The following is a 26,291-nucleotide window of genomic DNA, read 5'->3' as shown; positions in this document are numbered from 1 at the left end:
ACTAAAAAGTCCTAGAGCAATAAAGGGTTAAATTACACCTTTTTTGTAAGGAAAGGGTAATTGTCAAGCCTGAAGTGACGTTTGACTTTAATGAACAACCTCAGGAAGTTTTATAGACTGCGCACTGTTGTAAGGAGTTTGAAAGAAATAAAAGTATGGTAGGTAGAAATTTACCATCCGTCGCGTAGTATGGAAATTGTTCGCGAGTAGTTCCTACATTCTATATACATATGTAGTTTAAATAGTATGTCCAGCAATAATAGGATATTAATTTATTTCATACAGATAACAAATAAAGTTAAATAAAATACAATATTTTTACAGTTTTAAATTATTTTATTTTCGCAATACAGTCGACATTTACTTTCGTGTTAACAATAACATTTATTGTCACCAATCTGCGTACCATTAACAATTACATGTCATAGACAAATCAATTCCAGATTCACGTAAAAAAACAATATTTAATATTTGAGATTTTTTCCTACTTAATTGTACTTGTCTTCATGATAGGCACTTTACAAATCGATTTAATTTTATATTGAAGTTTAGCTATTTTTGTCTTTTGTAATTTCGTTACTATCCAGCCTTCTGTCATATAATTTATATACTCGTTGTAAATAAATGCTAGATGATACTTATCAGAACTGCCATAATAATTATATCCTCTTTTTCATTTGTTAATTTTTTAAAAACCTACAAAAGTTAAACGCTATAGTTTGAGTTACAACCTACAGTTTTTCGACAATATGTCAGTTAAAATTGTATAAAAATAAATGATACAGATGTCGGCAGCCGGCTCACAGGGAGCTGCCCACGAACAGTTACTCGCTAGTGTTACAGCTATATTTACAGAATATTATTAAGTTATATAGGTACGTATAAATTAATATATACTACTAAGTACTTTGCACAAAACGTTACAACGTAACTCATCGATCATAACGAGAGGTCAGTATTCATGTCGGTCGATGACGTCACGCACTCGCACGACGCGGTATCCACACAATACTGTGCTTTGATCTTTAAATGCAGTCTTCACAATTACTAAGTTTACCTAAAGATCACAACAATACAGTTAGGTATAAAACGTAACTAAGTAATCTCATAAATAGCCGCCTAACCTAATATTAAAACTACCTAAATAATTTGTACAATTTACCTGAGACCACCCTCAGAGTTTCCTGGTGACAGAATCATTATAGACATACAAATAAATAATATTATAAATTAATAATATTTGACCACAGTCTTTAGAGAAGTATAAATGTAACAAAGAGTTTGGAGACAAATGGAAATGTCTTTATAATAGGAACACACAAACAAATGTATAGATATGACGTTCTACAAATGATATTTGGTTTTTATACAGTAAAGAATTCACTAGCTTTCCACACTGGAACGTATCTATAATGAAACACAATATAGAAGTACTAGTGCCGCGCTATGGAATGATTTCAGTACCATCCTGTATACTACGATAGTCATACACTCACGTCGATTACATACTAGCACTTCCATCGCGTACCGAATTACATATAGCCTCCACTATATTCATATGAAGAGTTAACTTAAAATTACAATTCTCGTAATACTGTCTTAAGGTACTGATTATAAGCGGTATTGCCAACCTTAAAACATTTTACGTACGATTGCTCAGCTTATAAGAGATTAAACTCCGTAACTTTAGGTAAAGATGTCATTATTCATCGATCAGATCACTACATACAGTATAATAAAATGCATTGATGCAAGTATAACTAGGCGTCTGGGCGTGTTGGCACGCTGCACGCTGGGGATCGTTGTTGAAATAACACAAGCGGTTCATGCCGCGTGTCTTCAGTGTCGTGAGGAGTCGCTCTCGTGGCCGGAGTCGCGGCCGTTCTCTCTGGGCGAGGCGCGGTGATCCCGCTCGTCTCTGAACCGGTCTCTCCTCTCTCGTTCTCTGGACCGATCCCTATCCCTGTCTCTGTCTCTCTCTCGGTCCCTGTCACGATCTCGGTCCCTGTCCCTGTCCCGATCTCGGTCTCTCTCTCGGTCGTCGTCGCGATCCCTGCGGCGGTCGTAGTAATGATACGATCTCCGTGATTTCCTATCGCTTGGTGTCACCACTTCCACTTTTATGTTTGCCGTCGCAGTTACCTGTAATGATTTTAAGTGTTAGACATGCGTTTTTCGTTACGCTATAGAAGTTGGACTTTATTTTATTTATTGTGCTAGAATAAATTTGAAGGTTAATAAGAAATATAAAGTATAGAAACTAACCTTAGTCGTAATAGCACCCGCATGCGGTGTCTTGGTGGGGGTCGAGCGACCAGATGCCGAATCACTGCCATTATACGTAGTAGTCTCCACAACCACTTCAGGCTGTACCACAATAGACTGCATGGAGGACTGTACGGAGGGGGCGGAGGAGTGCCAGCTAGGTGGTTCTTCAGTGATGGTCGTGAGTGACGGGGCGGATGGCCGCGGGGCAGACTTTCCTCCGCGGCTCGCTTTATCTCCTCCCCCAGACCCTGAACTTGACTTTCTTGGATGTACCGGCGAACATTTAGGTGATGGCGTGGATAATCTCTCTGGGTGTTCAAGCGGTCGAACCTAAACAATAATAACATTTTGTTAAGATAAAATGTAAAAACTACTAATATGTATTTATAACAGGAATATAAATTCATGAGCAGTTATGATCGTAAGCTTCAAATGAAACTTACCTCAGCTGCAGGTCCTAGTATGGCGAGTACAATCGGGAAGAACAGAAGTCCATCAATTAGGCCCAGTAAAACAAGTGCCAATAGGAGCCTCAAGAACAGTCGGGCCACAAAGCCGAACTCGCTGGTAGCCAGCATAGAGGCGGCCAATGCAGCAGCTAGCGCACCATGTACCACAGGGGCTAGGACTGACTCTAACGCCAAGGAGGCTCGTCGACGCTTGCAACCGATCGATGTTACGAAAGCCTGCAAAAAAGAAAAAAAAACAAGATTAGTATTTTAATCATGATGTAAGCATACAAGATGATGAATATTAATGTGCTCAATAATTAAAACTTATTTATTGAAAGTTAGGCTTACGTACCAAACACAAGTGCACGGTGAAATGAACTCCTCGGCCGATTGCTAAGACCAGCAAGACAGCAGGAACTGCCGACAGCTTGACACCTAATAGTGCCATCGTTCCTAGCAACTGAAGCACAAGCGTTGCTAAGGCCAGCGTCACTAACACCGCCGCCCAGCAGTTTAGAAGGAGCACCATGACAGCCTGTAGAAGAAGAAAATGTATTTTTTGATTACATATATTTTTTATTTTAGTTTAATAACTCTTAAAAATATTTGATCATAAGAGGTTTAAAATCTTACCACAAAAACAGCAGCCAGCGCGCAAGCGAGGGCCAGGAGCAGCGATGTTCTCAAATACAAGTACTGCTCCCAAAACAGGAAAGGAATACCAGACGGGAAGTTAGACAATCCCTTCGCTTCAAACTTCAAACACAACTCCCGCACCGACATTATCAGGTTCTTGATGCTCTCTGTATCACTTAACCCTGACAGGTAGAACGGCAGTTGTGTGTATATGAGTGGTGATGATTTTGGTATCTTTAGGTCAACGTCACCCGGCGAATGCGTCCATCTCTTCGGCTGTGGCTTCAAGTTCCCTTGTGAAGCTCCGTATGCTAAAGCATCGTTTGTAGCCCAAGCAGACAGATAGTTATAGAACGCCTTCGGATTAATGATACCATCCTTATCGACTAATCTGTGACCGTTTTTGGTGTCTGTCGTTATAAGTGACTTATCGATGGGATTGTCTACGTGTCCAGTCTGCACCATTAGTTTATAAGCTAGTATGCCCTCGTCGGTTGCATTTTTACACCAGTACTCTTGATTAATGCAACCACTTTCCACTTCCTTGTCGTAAGCTGCTTGTAAGTCTAATAGCCAGTCACGAAACAGGCTCAGCCAGAATTTCGTGAGTCCACCATTGTCGTTCTTTATAATATTCGGTATCCTAACGAATTGGTCGTGATATTCGTAGAGTAACTTCTGATTGGTGGGATATTCAAAGTCGCCTTGAGTCACGGCGTACATACTGTAAAAGCCGAAGTATTTTTCTTGGCGATATAAGAATTCGTGTTCGTCTGTGTTCTCTGGTACAATGTCTGTGAGATCTAGACCGTCTTTGACTTTCGTAGCTCCCCAAACACTTGCTAATATCACTGCGATCAACGCTAACATTGATGTTACCTGAAATAACAAACGTTTTTATAATATACGTCTTATGCGTGAACAAATATTGGTCTATGAATATTCAAATATTATTATTTAAAAATACTAAAAGGACTTGCTCGTACCTTAACGGAAGGTCGCATGATGAACGGCGCGTATTGGTTCTTCGCCCACTTGGTGAGCGAAAGACTGAGGCAGCATGTCACCTTCGACTGGTATCCCGTATCCTCTGGATCTAATGGCTGTCTCGAAGTATCTTTCCAATTATTCTGTAAATAATAATTTTATATTACTTTATCTAAAAATATTTTGTATATTTTTATTCATTTTATTCATTTGACACAATACTCGTATAACTGGAGGTTTAGCTCATAGGATGCATACCTTATCAGTCTTTCCACTGCGAGTCCTGGACCTATCAGCTATTTTCGTGTGACGTCTAGGTCCATTGCTTTCGGGTGTGAGGCAACAAAGCAAATCAGCTCGGGCCGCAGACCGCCGACGGAGATCCAGCGAGATCATTGCAGGGAAGACCAGCAGCATTGAGCCCAAGTTGAACAGCAGTAGAATTGCGGCCTAAAGAAAATAAGTATATTTAGTACCTAATAGAAGAGCTTTTTAAAAGCCATCATGTATTTGTCATTTTGAGCGGTCAGTTTCAGAGCCGGTATTTAAAGTATGCATAATGGATAATCTGGATGATGAGAAATTTTATCTTACCTGCAGACAAAAAACTCGTAACGCTGGAATTGGCAGTAAGGCCGCAGCCAAAAACGCCATGACGTTGCAGAGTGAGGCCAGAAGCACGCTCAAGCCACTCTTCTTGAGCACCAGGCCCGTCCGCTCCTCACGCGGCACGTCTCCCGCTTGTTCCACGTATGTGTGAGTGAGAAGGAACATATCCTGAACCCCTAGCCCAAGGGCTAGGAATGGAACTATTTGAGTGCTTGACGCGTTGAATGGAATACCTGATGAATATGTAATCGTTAGTAAAGAGCTACATCGCTAGTCCAGTTTCAATATGTATTAAAAAAAAAGTGATTTGTTTTAATATAGATATAGATAAATATAATATAAATAAAGAATGAAAATAAAAAAGGAAAAAGTAAAATAATCACCTAACAAAGCACAAAAGCCAAGTCCAGCAGCTACAGTGATGGAAAGTAGAAGTACACCGGCGATACCCACGCCGGCTTGCGAGCGGACCGGGTCGCACCATTGCATTAAAGTCACAGCTACATAAATTAACTGGAATAAACAAACAAAAAACAACTTAAAATGAAGCCAACACAAACAAAACCCAGAAAACAAAACATGGTAATCATAATAAGCGGTCAGATGTAACGATGTAACAAATGCTTACCATGAACATGTATCCCAACATAATGTTCTTTAATGAGAGTTCAGAGAATTTTCCAAGAATGTCGTTAAGCGTGGATGTCGAGAACGGGTAGAAGCTGTAGAAAGGCGACACAGACTCAGTCGTTGTCATCCTTCGCACCTCCTGGAAGTTAATGCTATATTAATATAGGATTCATGGAAAACCCACAATGATGCGTACTAGCTTGAAATAGAAGACGCTGCCAACAATGTTAGGTATTTCAACACATACTTTACATATTATTTTCGGAAACTTAAGGAGCGAAAATATCTTTTGTTAAAGATTGTGCTGGGGTGAATATTTCCCAAAAACTTAAGAGAATTTTCATTAAAATATTTTAATTCTTAAACATAACTTACAGTTGCAAACTTCCTCTGCCAAGAGTCTAGCACAGCAGCGGCTTTCTCCTGCGTCCAGCCAACATGGTGCACCTTGTAGTGGTCGGCCCAGTATTCGAACATCTCTCGCTCTCCCATCAGTTGCACGACGGTCTGCAACGCCTTCGCACTCCTCAGGGCGGACGTGGAGTTCCTCGTGGCCCCGCCAACTATCAGCTGCTCCGGCCAGTGCATGTAAGCTGCCGCGAAACCGTAGCAACCGTGGGACAACTCCGCGGCAACATCTGGAATCTATAATAAAATATTGTTGTACTTCCAAACGCTTAACGTAAAATATGAGGGATATAAAACCAGAAAGACAACCTATTGACATCTTTTGTCAGTACGCATTCTATGTTTGTAAACATTGAAACAGGTATCCTTTTCTTAAATAAGTTGAATGTCCTGTTACAAACTAAAGAAATTCTTGGAATGTCATCAACGTTGACAATGATAAAGAAACAAAGTAAACTTAAAATTATGAGGTTTCCGTGGAAGTGCTCGCCCCCGTCGGATGGTGAGCATTATTGATATAATAGTGTCATTGTGACGGGCGATAGCTGCGGCAAATGAAGCCCATTGAAGCGTGTACAATGCGCCCGTATAATGCGGTGGTCCGGCTGCGCGGGCGCACCGAACAATGCGTGCCCGATCTGCGCCCGACCCTTCGCCGAACGTGGGTGGCGACAGACACTCAGCAAACTCACAAAAATCAACCGATGTATTTGAATCTACACAGTGCTTTTACTGAAGATAATTTAGTCACTTGAAAAAACGTTCGCGATTGAGCTGCTTCCTTTAATTCATAATATTTTTTATTGGAAAAGTGAGGTGTCAGTATATAATTGATGAGGAGAGGGTAAAGGTACAGTTGCGAAGCCTATATTTGGTGATGATGTTATCACATAGTGTGCAACATAACTTTCACGCTGGGCGGAGCTCCCGCGGCAGGTAGTCGCACCATCTGCCCGGCGGCGACCGCTTTCATCCTGCCTTATTACCGTTTCCAAAAATATTTTATTATTATGGAAAGTATTTAAAGTTTATGCGTTCGTCTCGATAAAGATATTTTATTTATCGTGATCCTACATGTTTTATTTATGTGCCAGTAAAACTGTCGTAAATTGAAGTCTTCATAAAAGGACCGGGAGTTGACGTAATGGGGTCTAATGTGATCTCACGGAACCGTAACAATTGATTCACACACAACAACTTTACAAAGGACAGCAATTCTACCTGAACTTTTTAGGAAATTAATATGTTAGCAATACTTACATTGCCTGTTTTCTTGTTGGGGGCTGTGTCCGGGCAGTGAGCATCGGTGGGGTCGAGGCAAGGCTTCTTCATGTAGGCGGAGGAGATGCCAGCCCTCTTCATGTAAGCCTCCATTGTGCTGAACGGGAACTGAAACGTCAGCTTCCTCACTTCTTCCAAAACTTCTTGAGGGTGTAAATGAGTCCATTGTAGTTTATGCTGTAGACCGCTATAAATGGAAAATGCACAGAAATAAATAAAATTGTCGCTTTTAAAATCCTCACAATAGATCGAAATAAAATACCAGTAAGGATACTTACGGGACGTAAATAGGATAATCGGGTCCTAATAACTTAGATCCCTCCCAGAAGCAGTCAAGCGGGGTAATGATCGCGCATGGAATGATATTGTCAATAATTTTCTCTATATGGTAAGCCTCGAAATCAGGTATACTGGGGCTGTAGCAAAGATCCTTTAGCCGCCACTCAATGTCGTACATGTGAACCGTGACGCGAGTCGCAGCGTGAACTACCTGAAGACAAAAATATTGCACGTTTTAGGAAACTATTAAAATAAAATAGAAATTATTTTAACGGAATCCCTTTCTTTACATATTGATACACACAGATGGTAAGTGAAGGGTTAGGGTTAGTTACCTTTAGGTGTTCTAGCAGCGCACCCGCGTGCAGTAGCGACACGTCAGGGTCTTTTGCCGTTTGTATGATGAGCTGATGCGTCGAGGAGTCGGCTTCTCCAAGCGCCTTCGCTGTGTACTTCAGTTCAGCTTCTAACCGACCACCCTCTATGAACAAAGAAACCGTGTTTTAGAACAAAAGGAGTAAATATGGTTTTTGTCCTTCTAGGAAACATTTCGTCTTGATAAAATGAGAGGACAAAATTAGTCCCTTTTTTATTTGGTATAAAACACGTTTTTAATACAAAAAAGAGGAAATGCTATTCTCACATAGTCCTTCAATTTTTTTAGTCCAGTGACTCTTGGTATATTTCAGAAATATTCAGAAAATTTTATGAGATGAATGCACCCTTACAACATCCAATTATTATGTAACATATCGTGTTATCTTGACAACGTTCATTCGCCTCAGTGGCCGACATCGTATTAATGATGATGTCTAATTAGCGAATAATTTGTGTGCTAACCAAAAAGATTTAACACTCATACGAAATCCTACATTAAATTTTAAAAACGTATTTTACTTACTAATTTGTATCGTAATGGTTTATTAATATAAATCTTCGATTTAGTGATGTCAGGATAGGTATCGCAGTTCAGTTGGTAACAAATAAAGATAATTTCATACAAGGTCATTCACTTAAAACGGTGTAAATTGTATATTGAAACAAGTTTGCGATAAAATTGTTTTGATGTTTTGTCAGTACCAGACAAATTAATGTTCCCTTATAATGAAAAGAGATTACGTAGTACGCTCAAAATATATTGTCACTCAGAGAAAAACAACATCGAATGATTGCGTGATAAATGTCTGACTGTAGTCAGTAGCACTCATTCCCCTTTAACTATTCAGATCTGTAAAAATATCCCGATATAGACTGAACTCCCTTTCTACGCTGGTTTATTGTGTGCCGACATATTTGAGACGGGCAGAGCCAGGCGGCGAGGCGATACTTAACACATACATTCAGTGATTTACCGCGTTACTATCTGACGCCCCTTATGTTCAGATGTCGGCGTCGCGTAGGATGACACCCTTAATTAGAAATACATAGTTAAAAATCTTTCAATTAAAAAAATGTAGAACTTTCAACACACGTTTATTGCCCTCCTGTTGACATCTTATTTATTTTGGTCTCGATGTAAAATGAAGCTATTTTAAGAATGTTCTGTCGGTAGAAAACAACAATTTAAAATATCTTGAGATACGTTCTGTTTGTATGTCATGAATAATGATTACAATTTAAAGGAGTGTGATTTAAAACATGTGCGTGATTGTCGTATGGAGGCAGCCAGTCATTCCGCGTGTTGTCAGCGAATCGGCGAGAGAATTCGTTCCAATTAACACCCGACCCGCTGATTTATAAGCCGGTTTGTAACATTTTTTGTGCCGAATTAGGTCCACGACGTGTTAGGAAAAAAAAGGTTTGACAGGTTCGCTTAACCTTAAATTATAGTGTGTACTTATATAGCTTTGTATACGTGATTGAGAATGTATTTTTAGAATCAATTCGAAAATAATAATTAAAACAGCAGGATACCTATGAATCTGTGCTTCCCGATTAAATGTTGTAATTACAAGTTTCAAGATGTTAGACAAAGTTGTGCGCCATTAGACAAGTATGTAATCATTCTTACAAAATACAACACAAAATTGAAATATATTGCACGAGCTTCTAAGTCAGGAAAATTCAAAAGCTCTAGCATTAGAAAACTTTGCAATCGTGCGCCTTTGCTCGAATCGAAATTCATTAAAGTTGTGCTCAAAAACTTCCCCTAGTGATCCATCACGGGCTGGGACACTTGAAACTCTTCGCTGGATGTATCCGAGACTATTTCTCACATGTGGCGAGCCCGTGTAACACTGGCAGTTAACGCCCTCGCTCCTCTCGCTCGGAATGCTATTTTATTTTCGTCGCTAATTTATAGCGTGACGGGTCAATGTATATTGTGCATAGTGGAAAGCGCACGCAACATGAATAAACACAATACAAATAAACAAGCTCGTTATTTGCATAATGTACGTTCATAAACGATTTATTTATACTGGAAATTCTAGTGGTTATAGGTCAGTATTAATTTCACGCTCGTTACCTATAATGAGCAGAACACGAAACGATTAACACTTGCTAGCTTACGAAGATATTTACAGCAATAACTTGCTAAGTTTAAAGAATGTTATTTCTGTTCACTCGATTCTGAGTAAATTGCATTCACACAGAGCACACTACGATGCTCCTTGCTTGTGTGTAGCTATCGTAAAGCGAGGTGAGTTTGTAAAGATCAGCTCACATGCACGGTAATGATTACGTTGCTAGGTTAACTGTTCAGTAGTGTCCTGTGTATTACCAGGTATTTTACTGAGTATTCCACTTCGTAGTCACGCCACAAGTCGCATTGGCAGTAATGTTAATGCAGCGCTGTCGGGTACTCGGGACCACCTGACACTCGTCACTCATTTGTTCGCAGCTACAGATATTGTACTAATGCTAATGCCGTGATCATTTCGCAGAACACTTTGTATGTAAATGAGCTTAATAAGTATTAAAAATTACAAAACGAGTAGGAACAAAAAATCTGATGAAACGTGCCAAGACTTTTTGTTCAAGCGGACCGTTTGACTGTGTGGGTAAAGAAACATTCGAATAATATAAATATCACAGTTGCTTATTGTAAGATTACGTGAATGACACATGAGTAGGTCTAAAAGGTGAAAAAAGTAATGTAATAACGGATAATCGTTGTACAGGTGTTGCAATAGCACTTGCGCCTGGCAAGCGATCGTTTTATACGAGAGGTCGTGAAGTACCTTTAGATATTTTTATTCCGACATCGGTAGAATGTAAACAAGAACATATTATCAGTGGCTGTCGCATCGGAGAGTACAAAGCAATGTATTTGCAATAAATTAGTATCCCTGACATCTAGATTTTATCTATCGTTATGAACTATACGTATAACCTTAACATGTGACGGCAGTTGTATGAACAAGTAACTGCTTAGTTTGTTTAGCATTTATGGATATTTATATAATAAATAAATAAATAAATAAATAATAAATAAATAATATATGCATTGTAATCTCAAAGTTTGACGTTATCACATTGCATAAAGCCTTTTAAATCGAGAGTTAAATATAATATACGACGGCTAATTGGCGGAGAGCCTAAGTGGGGGCGATGCGGTGACGCGGTTCGATTCCTGCTCAGAAATATTTGCATGATCTGCCACCGAGACTTCACAAAGTATTTGCCTTTTTAACTCAAATTGCAATATTGTGCATATTGGAGACTTAAAGTAATAACATATTTAAGTTCACTTTCGGTTGAAATCAAATATAGAGAAAATCGGGAAAGAATAGGAAAAGCATCATTGAAAAATAAATTGGGTGAAATACGGTGCAGGTTAAGAAATGTATAAAATGTTTAAAAATCATTACGTAACATCATTGGTTTCGTGTTACAAGTATTACAATCTAATTTGTTTATTCAAAAGCGTTCGTATTGGACAAAATTGCGTAATTAATTTCACAATAAGTTCTAAGACTTAGGCGCGCGAAGATTAATGTGTAAACGATACGAACGTCAAGTGGCTATAAACAATATCTCGCTAACACAGACGCTGTTATTTATTGCTTTACTGTGTACACACGTAAGTATACGCATAATCTATTGTTTGGACTGGGCTTGACGTTTTCGTAATTAGTCTCCACACAACAAAATAAGAATTGAAGTTAGAAATAGAACTTGTGCGTCACGTGAAATACAAAAAGATGATATAATGACATAAGAAAAAAGATTACGAGTCTGTATGCTGTGGACTAAGCTAAGCCAGCAAAATAAACCCACACATAAATCTGTGCGTCAGTTAAAACTATCGACGTAGAAAAATCAACATTGGAAGTGTCGTTACAAGTGAAGGGCGCGGGCGTTCGTTTCGTAATCATTGAGGCTAAACATAGCCGCCACTCGTGCCGGATATTAGGGATTATCATAAAGCAAGTGGAATGGAATCGAGCGTGGTGGGCCGCACAGGGCGCCTCTATTTTAACACCTACCAGAGCCGTGGGCGCGATTTACGATGCAACATCGCGCCACGCTTATGTTGGATCACGGCGTGTTCCATCGAAGCTCATGTTTATCTACACTGTGGCGAAAATGCTAAAGCGCAAGGTTTAATGATCTGGGAAATGTGAAGAATTTGCTTTACCCTCTTATATAAACTTAGTCTAGGTGCATGTCTTACGTTCCTTGTGGTTGTGGCTTTGCATAATTGTAAATAGCCTATTTCATATCGCCTTATTCTCAAGAGTTTGCGTTCAATCAACTCAAGTAAGTTTTATTGTCATCCATGCGTCATAATTTAATTGAGTCTTTAAAGAGGGCAGTGCAAGTGCGGAATAGGGCGGGCGGTAAGCACGGAAACATCGCAAGGTCACGCGGGGTTATCGCGTCTGTCTGCCGGAGTGCAGCTTTCACACTCACCGCGTGTTATCGCACGCAACGGCCAGCGGGGGCGGTGTCTTTTATACATTTAAGCCTTACCGGTTCTTATCAACTAACATACATAGTCGTTGCATAAGTCAACATAACAATCAGCTCTTCTGACAACACAATGCGTAATGACCGCTTGAATGGTACCTAAATCTGTCAATGTACGCTAGCAATATCAATGCGAATCTGAAACCTTTTATTGCATTCTCGATGCGTGTGCGTCGATAATGACAACATTTCTACTCGATGTGGTAGCGGACGATCAGCGCGGACAATCGCAATGAATGACGTCGCGGAGGACACGAGGACGGGGGGAGTGCGGCAGTACGTGCGCTCGCGCATGTGGTTGTGGCCACCCGCGCGCCGCCGTGCCGAGCCCGTGTGGTCCGCGCCCCGGCCCCCGCCCCGCCGGGCCCGCGCCCGCGCCACTCGCTGGCCCTCTATGCAAATTAGCCACAGCGTAGACAACAGATGGATGGCGGAATAAACAAACCGCGTCCTTTGCGGCCGGCGCGAACCATCGCCCAGAAATGCCGCGACTTTGTTAGTGCACGCGCACCCTGCCTTCCTCTGACTCTAATTGAGACATCAAGAGCGCTCGACTATGTTGAAAATAGTTTGGATCCATTCGAAAGCTTTCTAACAAACATTAATCGTAACTTCTCGAATGGTCACTTTCATAAAACTTCAAACGCAATGTTTGGATAGGAGAAATCTGTAACATTTCGGTCATGGTCGCTAAATCGATCGAGCTTGAGGCCGGTTTTTTGATAAAAACTAGTCGCATTTAGAAGTCCATAGCAAGTAGCGACTGTAGCGAGTAACGAGCGAGGGCTGGGCGTCGCGGGCGCGGCGGGCCCGCTTACCGGCACCATATAATCAACTGACGGATTATACCGTGCTGTGTTATGTATCAGTTACAAATAACACGTGTGACATCTCATTTAACATTCGAACCGTATTAACAACGTAACTGCGTCTAACGAACGGCGAACGGAATTACAGCATACTTTTACTAAGGCCGAGTGTAGAATCTTACATCACCAAGTTTATTGGCGTGCACTTGAATTTGCTTAAGGTTTAGTGGGTCGAATGCAGTGTAACACATGTTATAAAGGTGAGAACAAACGCGTGTTCATGACAATTAAATTAAAAATTGAAAGAAAAGTCTGAGTGTCAGATGAAGATTTTTTTTATTTTACATATTTTCTTAATACGTCTTGATTGGGAATATATCAAGTTTTCATGTGTTTAAAACTAGAATGTAACTACATAACATAAATTAAACTTAAATGAATAGGCTATCATGGAATGTTTTCTTAAAGAAACGTCCTAGATACTAAACTTGAAAGGTATTCATGAGAAACAAAAGCGTCTATAAAACTTATTTTAAAGCGAAAATGTAATTACCCATCAGGTAAACACGTTCCCAATTGTGCTAGATAGAATAGGTACCGTAAGTCCTTTCAAGTTCCGCAAATAATAGGTCCTATAATGATTCTCTACGCTGCACAAGTAAACACCAGTTTACACAGAACTCTACCACAGACCATCGTCAATAGAAATGTGAGAAAAGCTTAGGTTAGGAGGGATCAGGGGATAATAGCCGAGCGTGGCGCGCAGCAAGGCGTCTTCACACAAAGCCGGCCGGACAATCAGATCCCTCGTTTTTTGTGAGTCAATAGAAATGTTATACATTTTTTTAGTTTTATTGGTCGTAATTTTACGTAGGGATATTTACGGGCGGCCGCGGGCCACCTAATTAAGTTGTTAGGCGACTCGGGACCTTCGGCATTGTTTAACTCTGCCGGCTTTGTCCCGCGATAACGTTCGTGTGCCAGTTACCTCTCGATGTGTTTGTATTGTTTGGACAGTAGCCGACGACTTAATATCAATTGACGTTTCTATGTTTTCGATCGTCGTTTTATTATGAGATATGGTTGAGTTTGAAAATGGATTTCTACGCGTAAAATTCGAGAACATTGGTAAAGGTATTGAATTTGTTGATCTGTTTTCTTATGAATCAGTATCAAGAAGCATGTGCTCTACTTCCTTTTCGTACGTCCGCCCTTTTGCGAGATCCTTTTGCATTTTGTGAAAAGATTTACGAATAAATGGGCATCGGTATTTAAAACCCATTCACTTATGCTTCCGATTGCGTTAGATGTTACTACGGGATACAGCTCATATTTTGAATCTTTGGGGTTGTATGTTTAAAATCTCTACATAAAACCAAATGTCTCCACGTAGATAGATGTTTCGCCAAGGGTTTCAAGAGATGATAAAATAATGTGCGTGAAAATATCTTGTTTTAACTACAAATATGGTGTTATCTAGTTCGTGATTAAGTGCGCTACCTTCCACGGGATGTGGCAATGACGGAAGTTGCACTCGTGCGCTTCCTTCCTTACCTAATTCATGACGTCATCGCGGCATAATTAAAAATAAATCTCAACAATATCATCAAAATTAAACAGAACCCTACAGATTAATGTATATCAATCCTTACATTCATAAAACTCGGACCACCCAACATTGGGAGGTCCAAAAAAATAAAAAGCTCAGTTATATCTCGTCTTTGTATCCTTTTTGGTCTCAAGGACGCTTCCTAGACCTTTATTTGTTTTGAAAATTGCTTTTCAAACAGCATTTGGATATAAATTTTAGTTTTACAATACAGAATAACAATATTGTTTTACCGCCCATTGGCAGTCATAAACGACAGCCGATACTTACCGAAGAGGGTCAAATTTTATGGTTTTTATCTTAATTTCTTATTTAATTCACGCGGTATAAATATTTTATGGTTTATATAAAATCGTACGTTATTTAATTGTTGTTATCAAAATGCAGATTTCATTACCGGTCAATATACGTCCTTTAACTGCTTTTAATACCGAGCAGAAATTCGTTTTTGTACTCTTTAAATCGTAAAATAAATCACAGAGCTGGTCGTAATGTATTTTAAAATGGCGTCCTGGGGACAGTGCGTAAATGGTGTTCTGCGCAATATCAATTAACTGGATTAACGACATTTACGTTACATCAAAGAAGTTAAAAGCAAACGCTGGTAGATAATAAATAGTAAAGTTTAATGGTAGGATGTGCCTTTAAGAGATACTTGGACGCGCATGCGCAGAGCTCACGTCTTGTCGCTGTTCCGGGATCGTAACTAAACGTACGTGTATCTTCAACTTTAAACATGACTTTTTTTATGGCCCGGCTTTACGTAATAAACTAGATGCGCGCGCTGCACCACCTGCTTATAACATTTTAAGGTTTTTACTAGTGTAGAACAACATTTTCATTTCAAATCACCTCAAAAGTCGATAGAGCAAAACATTTTTAGTAATCTTATCGATATTTTTACAAGAGCGTGTTAAATAAAATTAACATACACGTGTATTATAGACAGAAACAAATTACACACAGCGTGACATTCTACGGCAATCGGATAAAGTCATAAAACGAGCAATTACATCTACAGGGCTCAGGGCTCAGAATATGACTCAATTTTATTCATGATTAAATTGAACCTTTTTACAACTCTTATTGCTGATAATGAACGAAGAGGCTTGATTCATGCACTTTGTTTGACGATTTTTGAGGACAAGCTTTATAGAAACAATTGTTTTAAAGCAACATAGCAATAAGACGTTATGAATTGAAATTGGATTTTGCCAAAACGACCAAAGGTCTGCCTCCAGCTCCTAATGTAAGATTTTTGTAGCTGTAGCAGAGGCTAACCACAAGCTTTGTTAGCCTGTTGTAGTTGTAAAATAGAGATAGGACACAACAAGGCGTAGGCATCTTTCTAAGAGAGACTATCAAATCTCTGATACCTCTGATCGAAAGAACGCAACTAACCTTAGAATGCTTTCTTCAATGAGTAATTTTAAGCGTTCGATGTTAATACGAACTCCGAAGTCTACAATCGACTGTCGAGCAAATATCGTGTCACCCGGAAAAGTGGTCGTCTTCATGCACTTGTTACCCACATCAATAAAAGATTGTAAGGTAAATTAATAATTCACGGCGATGAATATAAATCAAGCGGTGTACGTGCATCGGTCGTACGTGGAGCGCGTACCGAAATGGAATGAGGATAAAATGGGCAGTATTCAGTATTGTTACTAAGTTTAACTCATCATCCTTACAAAGAAGGATTTATGTGCAGCTAAAATAGAGTGAGTTTTTGCGACGTTTGTCTTTATGGGCAATAATGGACCTCCTTGCATTTTTACCTTATTAATCGGTTGTGTTAGTTTGCTCATTGAAGTCGTCTAAGATAATCTAAGATTAAGATTTCTCGTATTCGCTCTTGCTGAATGCTGTTGACGCTGTTGTGTTATATTATACGCACATACATAAATTACGTTATCAAAAACGTATATGTATTAATGTAGGCGCTTAACTTTTGATATAACAATACGACATTTTAAATATATTGAAGATGTTTACCATAAAAATAAATATGTTAATAAGTTGTCATAAAAAATACTGAACAAAGTCGTTGAAATACAATTAGACTAAATCAAGTAGCGTACCGGACGCAAATGCCCATTCAGATGGCTGATTGACGAATTTAAATTCAAGTTTACAGTGGTTATAAGGGCGCTTACACACCGCGGCGGCTGTGTAGTGGCGGCAGTATGCGGCGCACGTACAGCGAGACGGAAGCGGCTCCACAGACGCGCTCGTCAACCTTTATTGGTATTCCACAAGATGCACTAAGTGCCACACTGTCTCTATCATGATGTGCATTACCTTTCTTACATAAACAACCAATAAAGATGAAGGATAGCATTTAAAATAAACACAAAACAATTGAACGTACCTTGAACCCAGAGTTGGTCGACCCTCGAATGAATCTGCGCGGATTTTAAACCCACGCAGAAAGTAGAGAGTACTAGTATCGCGACAAAGAGGACTTTGCCCGCGTCGCCTTGGAGGAAACAGCCTAATATGAACAGCTGTTCTTGAAGCCAGGCACGGATCCAGAGCGATGTGCGCCCGCCCTCGATATTGCCCTGTAAACCAATCACAACATTAATTCTACAATTCATGGTAGCTTCTTTTCCCGCTTAACAATAACACGGGAAGAAAAAAAACTGAACAGTAGCTCCCATACATGCTGTGTCACCATTGACATGATGGCTTTTTAATCTTCGATCTTATATCAATAAACACACAGATTATGAGATCACTTTGGCGGTAGATATAATAACATCGAACTCTTTAAATGTCGAAATAATTTCCGAGTTGATTGTGATTAATGAGAGTGGGCTGGTCGCCCGGGGCGGCCGGGCTCGCAGCAGTGGCGCCGCGCCGGCCGCGGCCGGAGCCACCACACGAGAGCACCCGACACAGACCGAATCTCGTGAAGCGCTTACTAATTGCATAATAATAACTCAATCGACGTCTCGTGTTGAACGCAGCGATTAAGCGATCAAGGGTGCGTTTGCCCTTTCGTAATGTCCATTCGATACGACGAATCGCACTAATGGCAAAATAATTAGTTGGTTTCGTACCTACCTACCTATCAATATTTACATTATTATGACATATCAATTTCCGTTCATTGCATATACCGAGACAGAAAAAATGACAGCTGGTCTCTGAAGACCATTCTGGATCTGAACCAAAGGATACATATAACGATTTTTTTTGGAAAAGTTAGCAAGTGCTTATAATAACTTTTAAATCTCGTATTGAAATACGTTAGTGTTCTTTGTGCCACATCATGCTACAACGCTGAATTCTGAGGCATGCAGCATTCGTGAATAGGTCAGAATTCCTAAAGAAATTGAGTTGTTGGGCTTCCGAGCGTAAATAAATAAGTCGTAACAACAATAATGGCAGATACAGTGGAGAGTCGTAGAACGGTCCGGGTACGGTACGGCGAGCGGACGAGGTGAATGTCGGGCGCTCTGGGTGGCCGTGACGTCACGGCCGGAATGCGCCCGCGCTGCCCGCGCCCCCTCGCCTCGCAAGACCCACGTGGAGCGTACGCAACACGCCACCACGCCGCATCACCACCACCACGCAAGACCTCTTCATTCATGCACCAAATTTGGCACACATATGCATATGCTGAGATACAAGCTTTGAGTACGTTTGTACCTGTACCGTATAAACAATAACATAATAGCCATCGTGCCATGGCCGCGGGGTAAACTGCTGACGCAAGAGCCACGGGATTATTTACAATGTATAATCCGCGATGCGCCGGCGCCGGCGACTGCACTTCCTGCAGATAAGAGATTGGCCCACTAGGAGCATATTCTCACGATCGTCGCTGCCGGCTACGTAATGCTCGACGGTAAACATTCATCGACGCTTTATAACTACTGCATGACCATCGTAAATGATTTTTTAATAATTTTTATTCTATTAATAAACAATTATATCAACAGCTCTTTATCATCTTGAGGAAACGTTACTGAGATAATTTTAGTAATGAATACCGAGTGATATGCAAGTAGTCGCCGGCTGACTTTGTTACTTATCTGAGGTCAAGCGCGGTGTAATAATTGTATCAATTTAATTACTTCATAATGTGTCTCCAAATAGTAAAACTTTTTGTTATTGTAAATTTTATCGTGTTGGCCACACATGCGAGTACCTACATGAAAAATACTTATTAAAAAGTGAACGATTGTATTTTTCTGTACTCCAGCTTGATACGCTCAATTTATTGGAAGGGGAGAACGAAATAGAGATATACAAATATAAACTTGAATAACAAATGTGGTAATCATTCATGTAGTTACGCTAAAGTTGAGGCCGGCCATATTGAGAGTATGTGAGGAATGTGCGCCGTATCCTTCAGTGGGTAAGGGCGATGCATCATTCGAATCTGTCATGTCGGAGTTTATCAGTTGTTGGTAACAAGAGCGAAGTGAGTCGTATGATTGGCGCGATCCCTGACATCCTGTGCCATCGACAAACCGATCACGGTCGGTTCCCTATATCTGCATATAATGGGACGTGGGTGTCGCTCCAACCTTATCCCATTACAATACTTGAGCCTTGTTTCTCTGCTGTTTTGTTTAGATTTATTAAAAGGATTTCTCTTTTGTTTTTGTTCTATTTTACTTTTGGTACCCATAGCATTTATTAATAGTCATTATGAATATTGTTGTCATTAAATATCACTTTGAAACGAAAGGGGATTTTTTTGTCACGACTATTTCTTTGTCATCCTGTGCTTTAAATTGTAAACAACCATAGTAATACAATAGTTTTAGGTTTTAGTGTATTATTGGATATGAATGTTTTTTACTTGTGAATAACAAGAAATATCATAATAAAACAATCAGATTATTATTATAGGAACGAATTCTCTTGTAATATTGACATACTGCCGCGACATAAACGATTATCGTGAACTCATCTTTTAAAAAGGGGAAAAGAAATTTTTATGTCATGTTTTATCGCTTCTAGGCTCCTTACTTTGCCGTATGCTTGTATCATTAAAGATTCGAATGGCCCTCGTCAAGGACATCACGTTTGGCCAATTGGCCAGTCGGCCACCGGCGGCGGCGGCGCGCTTCTTGCCAATGCCACTGAATGTCAATGACATTTTTGATTCTATACGTAATTCTACGCACATATCTGAGTTCAGAGCCCGCATACAATACATAAAAACCTTTTCCTATTCTAGGAACTAGACTAAACGATTTCTTTCACGTTTTATGTAAGATACCGTCCAAAATATATTTAATACACAAAGTACTATAAAATCATCCTTAATCATTTTGGGTTTATTTATTTTTAATTTTATTACTTTATTATCAGTCACGTATAACCGTTCCAGTGATTCTAGACTCAACAGCACTCTTGGGTCAAATTCATAAAATTTATCAAGTGATCGTAAAATCTGAAATCGGTCAAATATTAATTTATCTGGATACCAGCTGCAAAAGGAACAATTTCCTGTAGACAACGTCGAATGATACACCTTCGAGGATTTAATGACCTGTGATCTCCTGCAGGCGAGGTACCGATATAAGAAAAATAAGATAGGACCTAGAACGTTACCTTGTAAACCCATAAAAAGTACTAAGGTATTGGGATATATTGAGATATACCAACTACAAATTTGGGGAAATTTAGTCCTCAATAAGAATAACCGATTCCGGACGAATTAAAATTTAAAAGGATTGAAGATTTTTCATAAAAATACCCCAGAAGTTGACACACACAACCAAATGATTGCAAATTAAGTACAGAGAAATTTGTTCAATGATAATTCAAATCGAAAAGCATTCAATAACATTGAGAAAGTCGCCATGTTAAGTGGACAACGTAACCGGTTCCAACCGCCATGGTGATGTGATCGATAAAGCACTAGGTTAATGGTTTAGATCAAATGATACGCAACATCTGACCGCATCGGTCGAATTTCTGTAAAATACCAAAAATCATGATCGATCTGAATTATTGAGCTTGTGTGGGATGCGAAGCTTTTATTTTGTTGTTTTAGATTATGTAATCCTTTAATTCTAGATCTTGTCTAATGAACATTTAAAAAGTGTAACAAATATCTTTGATTTCTAACTTAATCCAGATTCAATACATAGTGTTTCCTTGAAATTTTGACTTTTGTTTTTGCTCAACCATAATAACAAGGTAGGAGTCGTTTTGCGGACCCCAGATGTAATTTTATGTTTTTGGAGAAGAATATGAATAATCTTTGCCGGCTTCTTCATTTATTTTTCAAGCTAGATTTTTGGACGGCGATTTCAGTAATGTTGCCCTTAACAAATCAGTTTTGAAATTGATAATGATAAGGCTCTTACGGGCAATTCCATTTACAGTTGACCGACTACTAAAAGGAGGGGAAAAACAGCTGGTGTCGTAAAGCTACTGAGACGGAGGCAACGGGCACTGATGGGGAAAATTGCTGAGTGTGCAATCATCTGTGTAGGCCACGTGTTGTGGCGTCCCGCACAATGCATGCCGTAATCTGATACTAAAATTGCTGGCACCGCAGGCAGTTTATAGTCTAGCAAACAATATCCCCGACTCCCTCAACTAGCTACAATGTAGCACTGACAGCATCCAGAACATTTAGCCAACAAAACTTAATTTAAAATACTTCGTTATTAAGTTTTGTTCGAAACATAAATGAGCAGTTAGTCCCAAAAGACGCACCTTTAAAAATTGTGGACGTACAATCATTTATAGGTCCAACGCAGCTGCCGACTGCCGTCGAACGCAATGTTTGGACGAAGACAGATGATATGTGGGAAAAACAAGTGGAAAAGAGATGGAATGTAAACCTTAAAGAAAAGGAAAGACACGGCCCTTTTGCTGCGCAAGAAAGAGATGAAAGATCGGAAACCACAAGATGTCTCAATTCCACGAGGCGAGCTCTGTGCGGTCTTGTCAGACATAAAACTTCGTAGAATAGCATTCTTTTATTTTTATATTGAGGAAGCAAGTATGTTATTGAAATGTTTGTTTATAATTTAAGAGTTGTCCTAATACATTCTTATGTTTCTGATATTAGGGAATCATTTTAGAACTTCATTGTAATGGTATTTCTTTTTTTGTATTACTTTAAAAAAGTTTTGAAGAGCTTTATCACAGCTTTATTGTATTAGTCAGCACATTTAAACAATTTGAATTGGATGATAATAACTATATCCGGTTTGAAGTCGTTAATACTATATAAAGTACGTTAAATATTGAAAAGCAATAAGCCTGTATGTGTTTTGTTAGTGTGCGCGGGTCGTGGCGTGCGGGCCGCGTTGATGTCTCTATCGGCGCCGATGCGCTGCGCGTGCGCAGCCCCCCGCATGCCTTGCTCCCACTGCGCCTTAATTGCTTCATCTTGCATACGACCGACCAAGTTCCTACATTATAAGTAACTACATAGGTATGTTACATTAACCTTACCACAGATTACAGCTGTTTTTTATGATTTCTATAGATGGTTTTTACAACAGAACTTTTAGTTGGTATGTAAATTAGTACTTTAACGTATTGAATTATTAAAGTTTTTTGGTGTTTTGAGTCGACTTTATTCGTGGTGTTTTGTATTTTGTTTAGTATTCTTCAGTACGAGTAGGCACTTTAAGTAGGCTTTTTAATGTACATTTCCGAGAGGAAGTTTCGCGAATGCCGTTGGTAGGGGTGCGGACCACCGTGGGGCGTGCGTGCGGCCTTCTAGGAAAACGCTACCTTCCCCGAACCCGTCTGCCACTGTGCCCACTGTATTGGCGTTCAAGACTCGACTCGACAATTGCAAAATTCTTCTATATTTAAAGTAAACATCTAGTTGCTGAATTCGAAAACAATTGACATTCCAGTATTATTATGAAGCAGTGTCTTAAATTATTTTGGACTTGTTAATGTTTATTTTGATGATACCAATAACAGAACGTAGCATACTGAAATGGGTTTAATCATCAGTGTTTATTATAAAATTCCTACTAGGTCAGTTAAGTAAGGACATCTTCTAAATGTCATCTTGTCATTAAGTAGGTAGGTACCCTAGATATTTTTCACTACAAAATACGCGCGGCCTTGATAGTACGCACAGTTACCACTAGTCGGCGCCACCGCTTAAGGCTGCCGCGTTCCTTAACGCGATTGGCATTCGCAGAAAAACAATCACACGTGCAATATGACAATTGAAACTAAACACTGTTATCTGGTGTATGAAGTGAACACTGCACCTTTTCAAGTTCGGAGAGCGCTAAGGCCGCATCCACCCAGCTGGTGCGAATGTACAGGTCGGCACTGTGGCGCGCCTCAGCGGCGGAGGGAGTTTCGTGCGCGGCGGCCGCTATCCGAGGATTCGCAGGAGCCTCGGAATCGGGAGCCACCATGATCTCGGGGCCAGGCTTGTCACCAGTATCCTCATGAAGACGGCCGGGGTCCGTCTGGCGGCGCACGCTGTCATATCACTCGCCGCCACATAACCACACACTTGTACACCAGTATTCGTCACTTCTATCTATCACTTTACCGTACGAAACACGGAACGAAACCGAGTTTCATTACAAAAGTTACGACGCGTTTGCGTGTCGACAGCGGCGCGACTCGAGCAATACTGATTCGAGCTTCGAATGCGTACACTGGGTGTTTGTTGAGCCGCCATCATGATTCGAACTATTATGTTGCCATCTTGAGTACGAAAGCGGACGAAGTGAGACGGAAACAGCCGAGCCCGCGCGCCTGAGGACCACACACATGTTGTTGCTGTCTCGCTCACACAATTGAGAGGAAGAGGGAAGCTGTGCGGCAAAATAAAAGCATTGAATGAGCCGCTACGAATGCCACCGGATCACAACGAATATACACTATCATTACCGATATCGACGGTATAATTTGATTCAGTGGCGGAAATAACGGCACGGCGAAGCAAAATAAATAAAAAGTTTGAAGCGGTAGTATTTGCAACACTAGAACAACGCAACTTTATCGAATCTTTTGACAAACCAAAAAGACAAATGCTAGGGATCCCAGAGACACTTCAAAGCGATGTTTACCCGCCTCACAAAAGTTATTACAACCCCACAATTACCACAAAGAGAGTACTCGCAGTACGTTTGCTAGCTAAACATTCCCTCTGTATACAGATAATAAAGGCGGATCAAACATTCGGACGCACCATATCATTTTGTTTACAGAGTTTTCTGAGTAAAAAGTCGGACGAGCGCGCCCCTGGCAGGGCGGCGGGCCGGCCCTTTGATGTTGCCGACACAAAACGCCGCCGGCGGTGATTTAACTAATGAATTTATTTAGCGGCCGCACTGACTGATTGCCGCCCTGTCCCCGTGCACTCGACACTAGACACTGATATCAATGATAGTCAAGATGTTTCATTATAATAACAAAATGGGGCACAAAAGAGTCCTACTCGAAGAAGTATTGTTTATCGAACTGATTCTTAGATTTTATCTATTTTACAGTTTACAGTTACAGTTTTTATTTTACAGTGTATTCTCTCGTTAAAGCAGTGAAACTTTTTAGGAAATGATGCATTCATCTGCAAGGGTCAGCTGACATTCCCCAATAATACAAACTGCCGAAGTGTCAATTCAGTGCCTTCTCACGTATGGAATGGGACAAGCGATTGATGCGCATGAGGAATCACAGGCTGAATCCACAATAAGGAGAATCTACAACGCCATGCTCGCGCCACACGCGACATGAATTAATCCGGGATTGGGGATTGCCAAATATAGTGGCAGTATTAGCATGCTAACGCATCGCTCATGAGCCTGCAATCCTTTAATAGGGTCCAACGCACGCTAATCATGCTCCCATGACGCATTTAGAAATTAAACCAAAGGAACGAAAGTAAAAATCATAAGGCATTGGTTTTTAGCTATATATGAAAAACAATATCGAGGAAATCGATAGGGTTAACATGAGAGGTAATTATGCCCCTCATTCAACCGTAAAATATTCTACAAGAAAAACCAGATTAGCTATCTTTGTTTTTATTACTTACACCGGTAATTTCACGGCTCACATATTTTTAATTTTTCTTGTTTCCATATCAGCTTATTTTGGACATTGCCCAAGCGGCAACTTTCACAAGCACTGTAAAATCGTAAAAGATGACATTAAGTACTTTAGTTTCACATAATTTATGACAATTGTCAAAGCATACAAATTAAATTATAATTTAAACGAGCTTATTATCTACAAAGTAACGTGATAAAACTATTATGAACACGAAATGCCTCGTATCAAACTAAATGAGAACTGATAAATCTCCTCCAAAACCTTGTTCGAGCGGATTATTTACATAAATTGGAAATTGTACACAAATAAAAGCACCATTAAAGAAGTCTCGCTGATTGATAAGATTGGGATCCAATAACGACAATAAAACTTTACTGCATTATATAGATAATATGAAGTCAATCGGATTAACATCTCAAGCCACACCTGACGACAACTCGATTTCCCTTCCCAGAAACCTCGGAGGTGTAAACGTCCCTATTGAATACATTTCTACCCGAGACCAGAATGCAACTGATAGATTGATCTCGCGATATTAGGGACCGCAAATATACTCACACCATAATAGTCATGCCGATTTTAATCTATCAATATATCGTATTTCATTTAACATAGAGTCACATTTCGTACAACTACCTGTTCAAAAGCTTTTACGCTATTCCGTTTCTTAAGGGTGGCTAAACTTGGACATTTTGACACTTCGGGCGAAAACCCAGCGGGGTGCCGCTCTATACATCTTCTTAGAACCTCGCGTGAGGTACGGGATAGAGACTATCCTGTGAAACGATTCAATTATGGGCTTGGGAAATCATTGTAACTAGAGCTAAAGCTGTTATTGTTGCTGGTAGCTGGATACAAAATATTAAAAGGCTTAAAGCATATTAAAGTGATCAGTAATTAATCTTTAAGCGCTGAACATCCTTTCAAATAGTGTGCCATGCAATATGCATCTAACCCGCATTCATTATAAGGTTTTGGCATTCCGGTCAGCGATCACGATGTTTAATAAAAATTAGTAGTAGTCGTGCTGTCGACAGGCGTGACATTGACAAATTTATGGCGCTGTGCTGCACCGTGCCTGCGTGAATTTTAGCCAATCGCCGCATACGCAGAGTTAAAGTTAGCTGGAAAGGGCATGAGACATCCTTGTTTGTAATTAAAACAACATTAACGTTTTTCGTCCACGGTTGGTAGCACGTTCCAGTTGATTATCGCCTGAAGGATCGCCGTCACGCGCTAAGCTCTTCTAGCCAGATTTAACTGCGATAAGTGTAGGTACATGTAGCTCATTGACATGTTGTGACTGCGCCCGACTGTCGCGTATGTCGCCACACTATTTTATAGTCCTCGTAAAATGAGCAACGTGTCACCAGATGAATTTAGATA

The 26,291-nt window shown here is 40.0% G+C and overlaps 1 protein-coding gene across 1 annotated transcript; it reads right to left on the bottom strand.

Annotated features, from left to right (window-relative positions):
- Positions 1–315: 315 nt before the first annotated feature.
- LOC113501710 (protein patched) lies at positions 316–23,533 on the bottom strand. Its single transcript, XM_026882912.1, has 16 exons — positions 23,105–23,533; positions 17,254–17,446; positions 7,886–8,031; positions 7,550–7,761; positions 7,251–7,458; positions 5,958–6,227; positions 5,581–5,721; positions 5,336–5,465; positions 4,938–5,185; positions 4,602–4,793; positions 4,343–4,486; positions 3,354–4,235; positions 3,073–3,255; positions 2,712–2,954; positions 2,266–2,598; positions 316–2,142 (listed from the first exon to the last, which is right to left on the bottom strand). The coding sequence occupies exons 1-16, from the start codon at positions 23,255–23,257 to the stop codon at positions 1,840–1,842; spliced, it is 3,981 nt and encodes a 1,326-aa protein (XP_026738713.1). The 5' UTR covers positions 23,258–23,533; the 3' UTR covers positions 316–1,839.
- Between the last annotated feature and the right edge of the window lie 2,758 nt (positions 23,534–26,291).

This window comes from Trichoplusia ni, chromosome 16, assembly GCF_003590095.1.
Source record: "Trichoplusia ni isolate ovarian cell line Hi5 chromosome 16, tn1, whole genome shotgun sequence".
Taxonomy (NCBI): domain Eukaryota; kingdom Metazoa; phylum Arthropoda; class Insecta; order Lepidoptera; family Noctuidae; genus Trichoplusia; species Trichoplusia ni.
This window is presented reverse-complemented; position numbering and strand designations above follow the sequence as displayed.

What these genes read in the sequence shown, in the direction of transcription:
- LOC113501710 (XM_026882912.1), bottom strand. Translation starts at nt 23,257, where the DNA reads ATGGTGGCTCCCGATTCCGAGGCTCCTGCGAATCCTCGGATAGCGGCC. An exon ending in CGCTCTCCGAACTTGAAAAG is followed by an intron (nt 17,447 to 23,104) that starts GTGCAGTGTTCA and finishes ATTGGTTTACAG; the next exon opens with GGCAATATCGAGGGCGGGCG. An exon ending in CCAACAAGAAAACAGGCAAT is followed by an intron (nt 6,228 to 7,250) that starts GTAAGTATTGCT and finishes ATTTTATTATAG; the next exon opens with ATTCCAGATGTTGCCGCGGA.